This window comes from Juglans regia, chromosome 15 (assembly GCF_001411555.2).
Source record: "Juglans regia cultivar Chandler chromosome 15, Walnut 2.0, whole genome shotgun sequence".
NCBI lineage: Eukaryota > Viridiplantae > Streptophyta > Magnoliopsida > Fagales > Juglandaceae > Juglans > Juglans regia.
The window spans coordinates 6,008,120-6,021,756 of NC_049915.1; the positions used below are offsets into that span (position 1 = coordinate 6,008,120).

Genomic DNA, 13,637 nt, shown 5'->3' on the forward strand with positions numbered 1-13,637 from the left:
ATTGATGTTTTATGAAACTTGAGGTGTTAGATTTTGCAGATTTTATGAGGTGATTTCATGATGATTGAGGTTTTAAATTCCGTGGGCTCATTCTGTAGATTTTACAAAATGATTTGATAAGATTGAAGGTTTAGATTTTGGAAGGAAGGTTAGATTCTGGAGGTATATTGTTACTACGTTTGTGTGTATTTTTTTGGTACTTTTATAATTTCAAAGTAATATATATATATATATATATATATATTTGTTTTATGATTACAATTAGTTGCATATATTTATATGAACTCTATATTTTGAAACATTCATTAAAAAATCCAAGTTCTCAGGATGTCACCCCATTGTCGATTATGAAACTTTTCAGATCTGAATGCAATTGAGAATGAACGAGTATGAATGAGTGTGCATGGAATTAGGAGACAAGGAAGCGAGTTGCTACCCAAGGTGTCGTAAGAGTCATCCTTGTAGATATTAAAATAGATTAGACTCCTAGTTTTAAACATTTTAGTACCATCACCAGAGTGCGCAATGGAAGCATGGTTTTGGTAAGTGATTTTGAGGGTAAATCTCCAGAAGTTTGGAAATTTGTCAACTTGAGATCACTTAGGACTTGAATCTTGTGGCCATAGAATTTTAGTTTATGGGATTATTGAGGACCTTCAACTTTTAGAAATCCTGACTTGAATATCTTCATGGATCAAGTATGAGACAAAAGGTCACGAACTTTGGAGAGTATATTTTGATATTCATATGAGTTGCATTGTTGAGATTTTAGACTTGATTGGATGTTTTGAAGTGTATGAGCATTATAATGTGCACGAACGTGTATGTATAGAGGAAAGTATGGGAGGCACAAAGCTAAAATATTGAACGGTTAGAATTTGGGATATTAGGTTCAACACTAAGATCGAGGATTGAAATAGGCATGGATTATGAGGGATAAGTATTTTAGACTTTACTTACGATGCAACAAATTTCGAGGATGAAATTCTTTTAAGGGGGAGGATGTGATACCCTGTATTTTAGTATATTTTTTTAATTAATTTAAATATTGGTTTTCTTGTTTTAAATTTATTAGATTTCTCGTTAGATTTATTTTATAATTTTGTTAAGTTGTGAAATTTACTTTGATGTACTTTCTTGGTATTAATTATTGTTTTGCATTTAAATTGCTCTTTACTTTAAATTAGTTTAATGTGGGACTTTAAAATTATTGTGTTGTTAAAATTTTATTATTATTTTATTTTAACTAGTCACTGCGTTTAAATTATTTTATTAAACTTACGGTTTTGAAATTTTTTTCATTGGATCATTTTTGTGACCCAAATTGTGAGGAATGGACCTGATTTCTTTCCCTCACTTTTTCTTTTCCTACTTCTCTTCATTTTTTCTCCTTATTTTTCATTTGCTTTCCTCCCGCGCGCGACACCCCCTCCCCTCTCTCCCGTCCGTTTGTTTCATCTGCCCTAGCGGCGCCATGCGCCGTCTGTGTCTGTCACCGCCCCTCCCATTTTCTTCCCCTTTTGCCGGCGACCTCACCCCTTCATTTTCAACTCCTACCTCGCCACCGTCAGCCTCCACGCGCAGCTCCAAGCTGCGGCACCCTCGAGCTCGCCTGCTGTCGTCGTGCCACCATTGGCCACCACCTCTTCACCACTTCACCACTTCACCAGAGACCCCTCAGCTACCTAACCCACCCATCCTCAGTCCCGATCTGCCATCGGTGAAACCCATCCATCTCCATTTCCGATTTGAGGTTTTTAGACTTCAATCACTGCCTATGCCTCCTACACTGCCACCCATGGCCAGCCACCACCACCATTAGCTTCACCAACATCCCTAAGCCATTCCCTAGTAATCTCAAGTCTTCGTTTGGCCCCGTTCAAAAGTTGGGTTTTTGAGACCTATGGCCTTTGTCCATTTTTCACTGTTACATTGCTGTGTCGCCACTTCTAGCACCTCCGTGATCATTCAAAAATTATATTATAGCATTGTAAGTATATTCTCAAAGAAATTTTGAGATTTAAATGTATTTTTACACTAACTCATATTTACTGTGAACTGGTTAGTTGTGCCAGACTGAGTCCGAGGAGTAAGGGGGTCGGTTGGGTTGGATGATGAAGTTGTTTGTGTGATTGGTTTATGCGGTGAGATTTGTTGGCTGTTTCGAGTTTAAATATTGGTGTTTTGAGTTTAATGTTGGTTATGGTTGATATTGATGATTTTAGAAAGTGATGATATATTTTGGGATTATGAGGGTTTTAAGTTTTGAGCTAGGAATTAATATAGGTTATTTTAGAAGTTTAGACTTAAATATTGAAATACGTGATTGATTGAAAACTTATGGAAATTAAGTGATTATTTTATAGGTGACGATTTATAATTGACTCGACATTTTTTATGAAAATTCTGAAGAGCTAAGAAGTTCAGGTAAGCGGGGTTCCTGTCCTAGACTTTGCATAAAAATAAATAAAATGAGCTGAGATTGATTAGTTGAAAAAAAAAATATGTATGTTTTGTTATGAAAAGAAATTTGAAATGACCTCAGTTATTTGTTCTGCATAATTCAAGAAATTTTGTATAAGAATAAATTACTTTCTGTCATGACTGGTGTAGACATGAGCAAAGTTTTGGCATCCTGCATTTGAACTATGTAAAAGAGAGCGAATATGAAAAATTGTGCATAAATCATATTTTTGTGATCTGATTATGTTTTGTTTTGTTCTGAAAATGTTTTGTATTCTGGTTTAATATGATGCAATTTCTTAAACCTCTAGCATGTCATTTTGTTCTGTTATGTTTTGACCTTACCATGGGTGTAAAATTGTGGCCTCTGTTTGAGTTGGTACCAACTTTTTTGTTTTTGGTGCACCCACTTTGGAAACAAAGTGGTTTTCTACGTGGTCTTTCCTTTGTGCACACTCGGGGCTCCGAAAATGATAACTGGAAGATTTACATTCTGTTTCTGCTCGGTTGGCCGTCGGGGTTTGCACAACCCTACCACGGGGGTTAAACATAGAACTGTTCTGATATGATGTTTCAGTTATGCTGTGCCAATGAAATTTTGAATAAGAATATTTTTGAACTTTCGCTATGATATTTTTGATAACATGTTCTGACTCTGCATTCTGAAAATAAAAAAGTGTTTTGTTTTACATTTTGAAATCTATAAATGCTCATGTTTGCATACTAGTATATGTTCTCTGCTTACTGAGTTGTTAATAACTCACTCCCTTTATCTTCACAATATTTTCAGATGATTTTAGATTTTTCAGCTGAGGATCAAGACTATGAAGTATTGGGTGAGATGACTTAAGAATAGTGGATTAAGAATAGAAAGTTTGCGATGAGTATTGGTGATTTTTGTTAATTATATTGTTGATATGTTAGTTTAAGTGACATGTAGAGAAGTTGATATTTTTTTTGGTTACTGTATTGAGGATTTGATATATGAGTTTGTGTAGTTAATTAAATTTGAAGTGTTTACGTTTGATTTAGAGCTTTGGGAAGTATATTAGCAGTGTTAGAATTGATTATCAGGTAACATGAGTTAACTCTCCAGACCCTCGGGGACGGTGCGTTACACATTTAACTCAGTTCAACCCATTTAATCCGTTTCATATAAATTGGTTGAGCTAACCCATGATAAATTTATTTTTTAACCTAATTAATATAATTTCACATATAATACAAAGATAACTATATAAATGATTCACAATTACAACTGAATTCATAATTTTATTATTAGTATTCAAACCAAAAATATATAAGAAAACTAATATTTTCATAAAATAAATTTACACATTAACAAAGAAAGTTTAATAGTTTGAGATATAACGTAGTCAAATATTAATGTTAATATCACATATCCCCAACAACAATAAAAGATATATAAGACTAAACATTTATAAAATTTAAACATAGAATTTGTTCGTGCTATATTGCCGGTTAATTGTGGGTTTTGTGGGTTGACCTGCAATTAATCCGTTTGTTAATCGTATCTTATTGGATCAACTGATTTTGATCCAAATACATTTATATCAAACCTAATTAATCTACTTATTTTGTATTGTCTTTATGTTAGATATTTCACAGATTGTGTCATATATAATTTTACACGCAGATATTGCACTCACTTTTCTCATTAATTGAATTCTTTAATTAACTTGATATCTTTTTAGTTAAAAACGGACGGCTGCGGGTGGTGGCTCCCTGTTGGAGTAAAGCCACTCGAATCACTGAATGATAAAGAAACAATTAAAAAGTTAAAACAGATAAATTAAAGCAGATTGGTTTTGATTCAATTCTAGAATATTAGTTGAACTAATTAGAACCAAATTTGTTTTGAGTTTTTACTAAATATACACTTAAAGTTAAAAAAAATCCATTTGTTAAATAAAAAATATTTAATTCTACAAAATCTTTAAAGAAATTATTTCAAGAAATGTCATTCAAGTGTACTTTTGTTACATACAAATTTAATATGCCAATTCATTTTTTTTACACTAGTCAATTACTTGGAAAACCTAATTAATTAATTCTGACTTTTCAATTTATTCAGTGAAAATTGAGGTTCGTAAATTATAAAGGTAAAATGCATTAATATACTAAAAATTATATAATTTAGTTATGAAGAAAATGATTTATACAATCATAGAGTATATATAAAAGTATTGTGCACTCTTTTTTTAAAAAAAGAGAGAAATATCATGAGATTCACTTGAAAAGATTAACTTTTTCATAGTAGAACATACTTTTTCAAAGGGAATGAGATGAGATTTGTGCACCGACTATATATCTATCGTTACTCTAATTATAAAGAGAAATGATAGTTACAGTCGCGAGTGTGCAAGCGCTGCGCAATTACTTTGAAAAAAATGAATAAATACGGGATATTCTTCATAAAAAGAAAATTAATTTTTTAATAGTATCATTTTTCAAAGTGACTGCACGTCGTTTGCACATTTCACAACTGTATGTAGCATTACTCAATTATAAATCCAACAATAATTAACAAGATTTAATTTTTTTTTCCTCCTTTATAAGTAGGTCCCATGACAGGTGCAATATTATTTGGTTGTTGTTGAAAACTGAAAAGGGAAACCCATATACTGATCAACATGCAACTTGATCGGTAGTCCTCTGGAAATCGCGAAACCCATATATATACTGATCAACATGCAACTTGATTGGTGGTCCTCTTGAAATCGAATGCGATATTGGTCGCATTGATTATTGGCTCTTGAAGTATGTGCCGTCAATTGGATAATGAGTTGAAATGATTTGAGTTGAAATAAAAATTAAATAAAATATTATTATAAAATTATTTTTTAATATTATTGTTGTTTTGTGATTTGAAAAAATTAAATTGTTTATTATATTTTGTGTGAGAGTTTAGAAAAATTATAATGATGAGATGAGATGAAATACTTTCACTATCCAAACGGGTAAGACTAAAGATTTATATATAATAGAAATCGTTTTCATGGTTCACATCCCCACAAACTTTTCCTATTCTTTAACGTATAAGGTTTCATCCATCAAAAAAAAAAAAAAAAAAAAACGGATAAGGTTTCAAGTTGATGATAGAAATCGACATTGATATTTTCTTTGGAAGTTAAAGAGCTGAGTACAGCTAGCATATTCCATATCCAGCACTACTCATGGATAAAACTGATGCGGGACATAATTTAGAATCCATCCATAAAAAAACACATTTAATAATTTGAAGAGAGATCTCACGATCGACGTCTATTTTTATGTATGATAGCCAAGTTTGTTTGTTTGTTTGTTTGTTTTGTTTTGTTTTGTTTTGTTTGTTTTGTTTGTTTTTTGTCTTTTTTTGTTTTTTCCTAACGACATGGCATCCTTTCGTCATGCATGATTTTTTTTTTGGTTGAATGTATTGTTTTGGTCATATGAAAGTTGATCAATTCGTGCTCTTATATATTATATATGTATATATATATATATATATATATTAATAATGGTGAAGTTAAGATAGAACTATAGATTGAGACTGAAAGTTTAAATATAAGGAGACTTTTGAGCTTTTAGTTTGATTTTGAGAAACTTGATGATCACCCTTTGGTTGTGTTAGATTAATATATATAATTACCTGTATACTTATTATAGAATTAATATATATTTGATCATGTAGAGTACAAAATTAATCATTCCATCTGTTAAATAAAAAATATTTATTTCTACAAAATCTTTAAAGAAATTATGTCAAGAAATGTCATTCAAGTGTTCTTTTGTTACATAAAAATTTAATATGCTAAGTCATTTTTTTTACACTAGTCAATTACTTGCAAAACATAATTAATTAATTCAGAGTTTTCAATTTATTTAGTGAAAATTGAGGTTGTTAAATTATAAAGGTAAAATGCATTAATATACTAAAAATTATATAATTTAGCTATAAGGAAAATTATTTATACAATCATAGAGTATATATACAAGCACTGTGCACTACTCTCTTTAAAAAAAAAAAGAAGAGAAATATAAGACTCACTTAAAAAATATCAACTTTTTCATAATATATAGACCGTACTCTTTTCAAAAGAAATGGGACGATATTTGTACACCGACTATATCTATCATTAGTACTCTAAGAGTAATGCTACTGATCATCATCCCCTCATCATTCCATGATATGACATTCGATGATTGGAGACTATATATTATATTTCATTTGTGAGCATTTTATCTAATGCCACATCATAAAATGATGAGAGGATGATCAAAAAATTGATGATGAATAGATTTTTTCTTACTGTAATTATCAATCCAGCAATAATTTATAATAAGGTTTAACTTTTTTTTTTTTTTTTTTTTCCCTCTTAGCTTTCAGTTATCTGCATTTAATTTTAGTAGGTCCAATGACAGGTACTGTAATATATACCATTAATTGGTTGTTGTGGAAAAGAGAAACCCATATGTATTCTGATCAACAACTTGATCGGTAGTACGTACTGATCTTGAAATCGAATGCGACGGTCGCATTGATTATTGGCTCTTGAGTTCCTAAAGATTTATATATAATCGAAATCGTTTTCATGATTCACACCCCCACAAACTGTTCCTATTCTTTAACGTCGTATGTATAAGCTGGTTTCATGCAAGTTGATGATAGAAAACGACATTTGATATTTTCTTAATTTGGAAGTTAAAGAGCTCATGACTCACGAGTACATGCAGCTAGCTAGCATATTCAGCGCCGCTCATGGATAAAATTGGAAACACCTTCAATAATTCGAAGAGAGATCTGTAATATACATGTAAATCTTAAAACCGTGTCATGATGATCTATTTTTATATATATGAGTTCTATTACATACAATTATTTTTGTGTACTCTTTATATGTGTACTTCACTGTTGTGATTAGTCAAAACAGTTATTTTATATTAAAAAAAATAACGCAGCCAATTACATTAGTGGAGTGCGTTAGGAATATACACAAAAGTGAATGTACATAAATAAGTTTTTATATTTTATATATAATAGCCAAGTTTTTTTTGTTAACGTGGCATCCTTTCCATGCAGCAACGAATACATTATATTTTTGGTCATAATTAGAATATATATAAATAAGTAGCTTCATAATATAATAGAACAATCCACTGCTGGTTTGGTAAGCATGCATGTTGACACTATGAAAGTTTGATTAGGTGGCCAGAAACGAGAGGAACAGGGAAGCCAAAACCCTATTAAAAAGTTACATCATCAATATTTGTGATTATCATGACTTTTAACTTTTCCAACGGGAGACCTACCATGGCGAAGATGCCTCTCTTGGGAAAGAAGTTGTGCAAACCTGCAGCAAAGACATTTTATGCTTTCCATTATTAATATATATCTTAATGTCAGAAAGAAACTCCAAAAAAAAAAAAAAGTTCGATATATATATAAGAGTAATGTTAGCTAAATACAGTTTTAGAGTGTATAAATTTTGCGTACTGTCAGGCCCGTTTGGATATTTAGAATATCTCAATATATCTGTTAATAGTAAAAAAATAGTTCGAGTTAATATATTTTATTGGGTTTTGGAAAATGAGAGAAAAAAAAATTGAATGAAAATATTATAAAATTAAAAAATTATTTGATTATAATTTTATAATATATTTTTTGTTTGAAAATTTGAAAACATAGTATTGTTTTTTGTGTTTTGTTTTGGAGTTTGAGAAATTTGTAATTATTAGATAAAAAATTTGAAAATATGAAATTGAAAAGTGTTTTTTATTTTTCTGTTTGCGAATGAAATATCTGAAAATAACCGAGAATACTTAAGAACATTTATGTTACCAAACGGACCTATTAAAAAAAAAAGTAGAGTTCACCATTAAAACATAATTCTTTTTATGACCTATTTTTTTCAAGAAGACTTGCATGGTCTCTAGACTGTACAAATCATTTTCATCTCATGTAATATACCTTGCGAGAGCCTCTGCATTTGTTTCGCTATTTGTAGGTTCAAAGAGGCCAGTATCCAGATTCACCCTAGAGACCCGTTGTTTCAGCAATTCTTCTCCAACTTTGACAAGATCGTCTAAGTTCTTCTTTGTGGCAACGTCCACAGAAGATACTACCCCACTCAATGTATCGTCCTGTATTATTTTGATTCAAATATTAAACATGCCCAATGCCCATGTTAATCGAGTGCATAAAAACATGCCTACTCGTCCTGGAAATATGGATTTGAATAAACATGATATACCTGAATCCGCAGATAGCTTTTCTCAGAATGAAGGGCTTGGAAAACCTCACAGAGATACACGTCAACCATATCTGCACTTGCTTGAGAAAATACGTCAATTATTGGGGTGGAACCACCTCTGGTTAACCAGTCTAGTATGCCCCACTTGGCTGCATCACGAGCCTTGTATTTCTCTTCGTCTTTATTTGAGCCAGTTCCTAATGATATGACCAAAAACCGGCCATAGTCCATTGGTTTTATAGGGAAGAAGTCGGGACTTCTTCTAAGGATCTCCTTTGTCACTTCACCAAGGGCAAGTAAAGCCTGGAAAAGACACCAATTTAGCAGGTTAACACCAGTACTTTGCATTATATTTTTCACTGGGAAAAAAAAAACATGCTAAAATTACTATTATTGGTATCAGGTAGGATCTGAAACAGCTAGAAAGATACCGGATTATTAGCAGCAACCCCACCATCTGTAAGGTTGAATTCTCTGACGTTGCCTTCTGGGTCTTTGGTTTCGAAGTAATAAGGTGGAAGATAAGTTGGTGCAGCTGAGGTTGCAATGCATACATCTGAGAGTAGGGCATCTAAGCTTGGGTTTTTTTTTACCTGGTGCATAAAAGAAGGAAACCGAAGTGAATCTTAATATTCCATCACTTGCAATCACTTCCTAATTGAGAGGATAAGAACAGTTAGAAGTCTCTAATAATCAGTCTTGATGATTCTATTTGAAAAGAAGAGCATATTCAACCTCATAGCTAGAGAAGACGGTTGGCTGCAGTCGCTTGAGATCAAATGTTGGGATGACAACATTAGTCAAAGTCTGATGCATTCTTGTACTTCCAAGTTTTTCCCTAACAAGGTTATGCAGATACTTGCCATTGTATTTGGGTCCGGAAAGGGCTTTGAACATCTTTGCAGTAAATGGAAATAGCGGAAAACTGCAATTTTGGAAAAAGTACGTAACTCGTTTTAGTAACTAAAATGAATGGAAAAAGTAGTACAGTTTTGTGGAAAGCTTTGTCCTCATGAAAAGTACAGTTTCATCTCAAATGAGTTCTAAATTTACTTGTTTTGTGGGAATATTTTAGGGGATTGGTTCAAGTAGAAGTCCTTGATATCCTTAGCAGCGAAGACAGGTCTGTTCTTTTCATTTGGAGCAGTTAGCATGGCAGTTACAAGGCCGCCTGTGCTTGTTCCTGCAATCACATCAAAATAATCTGCGATTCTTGCATCTTCCCCGTCCAGCTTCTGCACCATGCACAAACAATTCAGTGAAAATGATAGAAGATTACATGCATGCTGAAACTTTCTGCTAGCTTATACATATATATACAGCGTGCATGCTTGAAAAGTGAATAAAAATGCAATGAAGGATACATTGGATGGAGGATTCTCTAGGCATTACACATTATATATATTACTGTATATATCTGACCTGAAACTCAGATTCTAGGAAATCAAGAATGGTTCCTGGGATAAGCCCTCTTATTCCTCCGCCATCAATGCTGAGAACAGTGATTACATTTCCATAAGTGGGTGGCTGTAGGGGTACAATTTTTTTTGCTTCCATTAGGGATTAGGGAAATCGAGGGACAGAGAGATAAGGAGGCTGGAGAGGGCCTGGTTTTTGAGACTTGGAAAGAAACTGTGAATTCTTTCAAGAGGCAGCTGCTTGCTTAAAAGTGGTAAGTTGAGATCCTGATCGATTCTTAGAGAGGAATAGGGGTATATATAGTCCTGACTCCTCTGAATTTTCAAGATATATTCAAGCGCGTCATTGGATTGGACCAAACCCCAAAAGAAAGTCATTCAATGAATGTGTTTCAACTTTGACCCAACTTTTGCATGCTTCCTTGGATAATGTTAAAAATGGACTAAACTTGATGTCATAACAAATCAATGGGAGAATTGATAAAGTTCATGAATACAATATACCCTCTTGCTTTGGCATAGTAATATATTACTAGAAGAAAATTACTTATTTGCGACCAGTTATTTCTAGAGAAATTACTATTTCTAGCTAAAATAAGTCTGTTTTTGTCGCAAATAGTCATTTTTGTGATAGAAAAATATTTACAAATACTCGTTTTTCTTGTAGTAAATGGTCCCATATGCTTTAATTTGGCCGAACACTTGCCCCACTTTGATTGTTTACCATCAAGTTAATCCATAACAAGTAGTGGCTGCATCTTAGTTTAGCATTATCCTGAACTTTGATATTTTCCCTAGATTACTTAATTGCAATGAACTCCACATTAAAATATGAACAATATAATCAAAATATCATTTTTGACACGTCAATTTTGATTCGCGAAAGCTGGCACCTCCAGCAACAACCAAAGGAGTACCAATCAACTACTATGCCTGGATAAAATATTCCAACATGGTAGACATTAATTTCAATCTGCACAAGGAAATGTTAAAAGACTTCTTGATCATTCTATTGGCCTCGTGCAAAATCAGCAGAACTAGTGTGAGTCATTCTTAACCATTTGATTGGAAAAATAAACAAGTACTGGTGATCACCGACAGAACTCATGCAGCATTATTAGTAGTTCATGTTGGATGTTTTGAGTAATTTTGACATTAAGGTTTTTCTTGGTAGGAGCATTAAGCAGCACCTGTGTACATGTTTGATTTATATCATATTATAGTATTAACTTTCTGTGTTCACTGTTTATCTTTTAATTGCTACACCAGTTCATTTATGCAATTGAATTACATAAATGGTCAAGAATATTGGCCTGGATTGTTTTGCAATTTCTTTAATTCACGTTGCAAAATTAACAAAAAAGATCCTTGCCGTTGCTGGGTTGAAGGCAAAGAAAACGATTGGGAAAGGAGCGAGAGCGACAGGTGTTCGATTGGTGTGAGAAACAGAAGACTTGTTTGGTTGCACGGCTAGGTCATATTAATATCCAGGTTTAAAGAAATTCTCGGTCTCACTTGTGGCGCCCCCGACCCCGATGTAAGGAAATACGGGAATCGAGACGCCGGGATGATGACAACACGGTCACGCATCCCAACGAAAGTGCCAAGTGTGTGTACAAGCGACAATGTACAATAACAATGCAGCGGATTAGTCAACTAAGTACTAGAATTTAAATACAAGTAAACATCAGTAAAAAGGTTTAAATAGTTATACAATCATCCCAAAATAAAGTTTAACACATGTCCCAAAATATAAATGAGTAAAATAAAATAGAAAAGCCAGTGATCCCAGATCACTCCTCGGGCGGAGCCGTCTCCTCAGGCTCGCCCTCCTCCTCCTCATATGCATCAAAATCTGCGTTACCACAGAATGGTACCGCAGGTAAGTATAACTCAAATAATCCCCAGGAATAAAATGCATTTAATGCAACCAACATGCATGCATATGATGAAATATGCATTTTTCCTCAAAACATAATTTTCTCCGAAAATGATAATTTTCCAACACACGCCAAAATCCCATTTGGCCCAAAAATAATCCGTAAAACATTTTCCCAGAAAATTATTTACACAAAATCCAACTCACACTATTTTCCCATAAAATAGCCAATTAATCCGTCATTACCCTATGCACCATGGCCTCCCCTAGGGACCATCCGCACGTCCTGGCTTCGTAGCGATGTCCAGTTCCGCGCCCAGCGCGTTCATGGCCGAGCACCCACTACGCAACTAGCGATGCCCAGTTCCGCGCTCAACGCGTACATGGCCAGACATCCTCTAGTCCCCGCCAGCAGAAGGACCACGGAGTCGGCACGAATCTCTCGTCCGATCCCATTGTCGCCCAGCGACAATCCAGGGGACGTTACTCAGTATATTCCGCTCCCGAGTAACCAGAGGAGCTCAACCGAGATAATGCCCCATCTCGGCTTGGGGTCGTGATACGTACGCACCCAAATTCCATTCTCATATGAAAACCCAGTTTTCATAAACACATGAATATGAATGCAATACACGAAAACCCAGTTTTCCTTTACAAACATGATCATGCATAATATAATGAAATGTACATGTATCGACACTAAGCAACAACCATCAATAAACAACCCAATCAAATCCAACCAAACAACTCCAATCATCAATCCATCCAACCCCCGTACTCCTCGGATTCAGTCCGGCAAAACCAATCAACAGTTCAAATACAGTGTAATGTGTTAGTGCAAAAATACATTAAATTCACAAGAATTCTTTGAAAAATACTTACAGTGCTATAAAGCAATTTCTGAAGGATCACGAAGCTGCAAGAGACGGCAACACAGCAACAGAACAGTGTCAAATACACTGTGGCCGTGGGTCTCAAAGACCCACTTTTCAACGGAGAAAAAAGAAGACCCAAAAATGATAGGGTAGGGCCTAGAGAGGTCGGTGAAGCTAGTGGTGGTGGTGGTTTGCCGTGGGTGGCGGCGCAAGGGGTGTTTTTAGGACAAAAATGCCGAAATCGGAGATGGGCTTGGTTGTGCTTCACCGGTGACGGATCGGAGCCGGAGTTGGGTCCATTGGGTTGCCAAGAGGTCGGGGATGAAGTGGTGTGAAGATGGTGGCCAATGGTGGCGCGACGGCGGCGCGCGAAGGCCGCGGCAGGGTGTTGCGCATGGAGGCTAACGGCGGCGAGATAGGGGCTGAGATTTACGAGGAAGGGTCGCCGGCCGATGGGGAGGGGAACGGAAGGGGCGGTGTTGGTCACGGGCGGTGCACGGCGGCGGGCTGGGTGGAGGAGAAATCGGACGGAAGAGAGAGGGAGGGGTGCGTCGCGCAGGAGAAGGAAACTGAAGGAGAAATAAGGAAGAAAAGAAAAGAAAGGGAAAAGAAAAGGAGGAAAGAAAAATAGAGAGAAAAGAAATGAGGTCCAATCCTCATAACTTGGGTCACGAAAATGATCCAACGGAAACGATTTTAAAACAGCTAGTGAAATAAAATATTTCAAACACAGTGATTAACATGAAAA

At 34.6% G+C, this 13,637-nt stretch overlaps 1 protein-coding gene across 1 annotated transcript; it reads right to left on the reverse strand.

Moving 5' to 3' along the window:
- Positions 1–7,583: 7,583 nt before the first annotated feature.
- Positions 7,584–10,391, reverse strand: LOC108992321 (patatin-like protein 2). The gene is made up of 7 exons (XM_035685993.1): positions 10,140–10,391; positions 9,771–9,952; positions 9,453–9,642; positions 9,149–9,310; positions 8,718–9,020; positions 8,435–8,607; positions 7,584–7,817 (listed from the first exon to the last, which is right to left on the reverse strand). Exons 1-7 carry the CDS (start codon positions 10,272–10,274, stop codon positions 7,727–7,729), a joined length of 1,236 nt encoding a protein of 411 aa, XP_035541886.1. The 5' UTR covers positions 10,275–10,391; the 3' UTR covers positions 7,584–7,726.
- Positions 10,392–13,637: the final 3,246 nt, after the last annotated feature.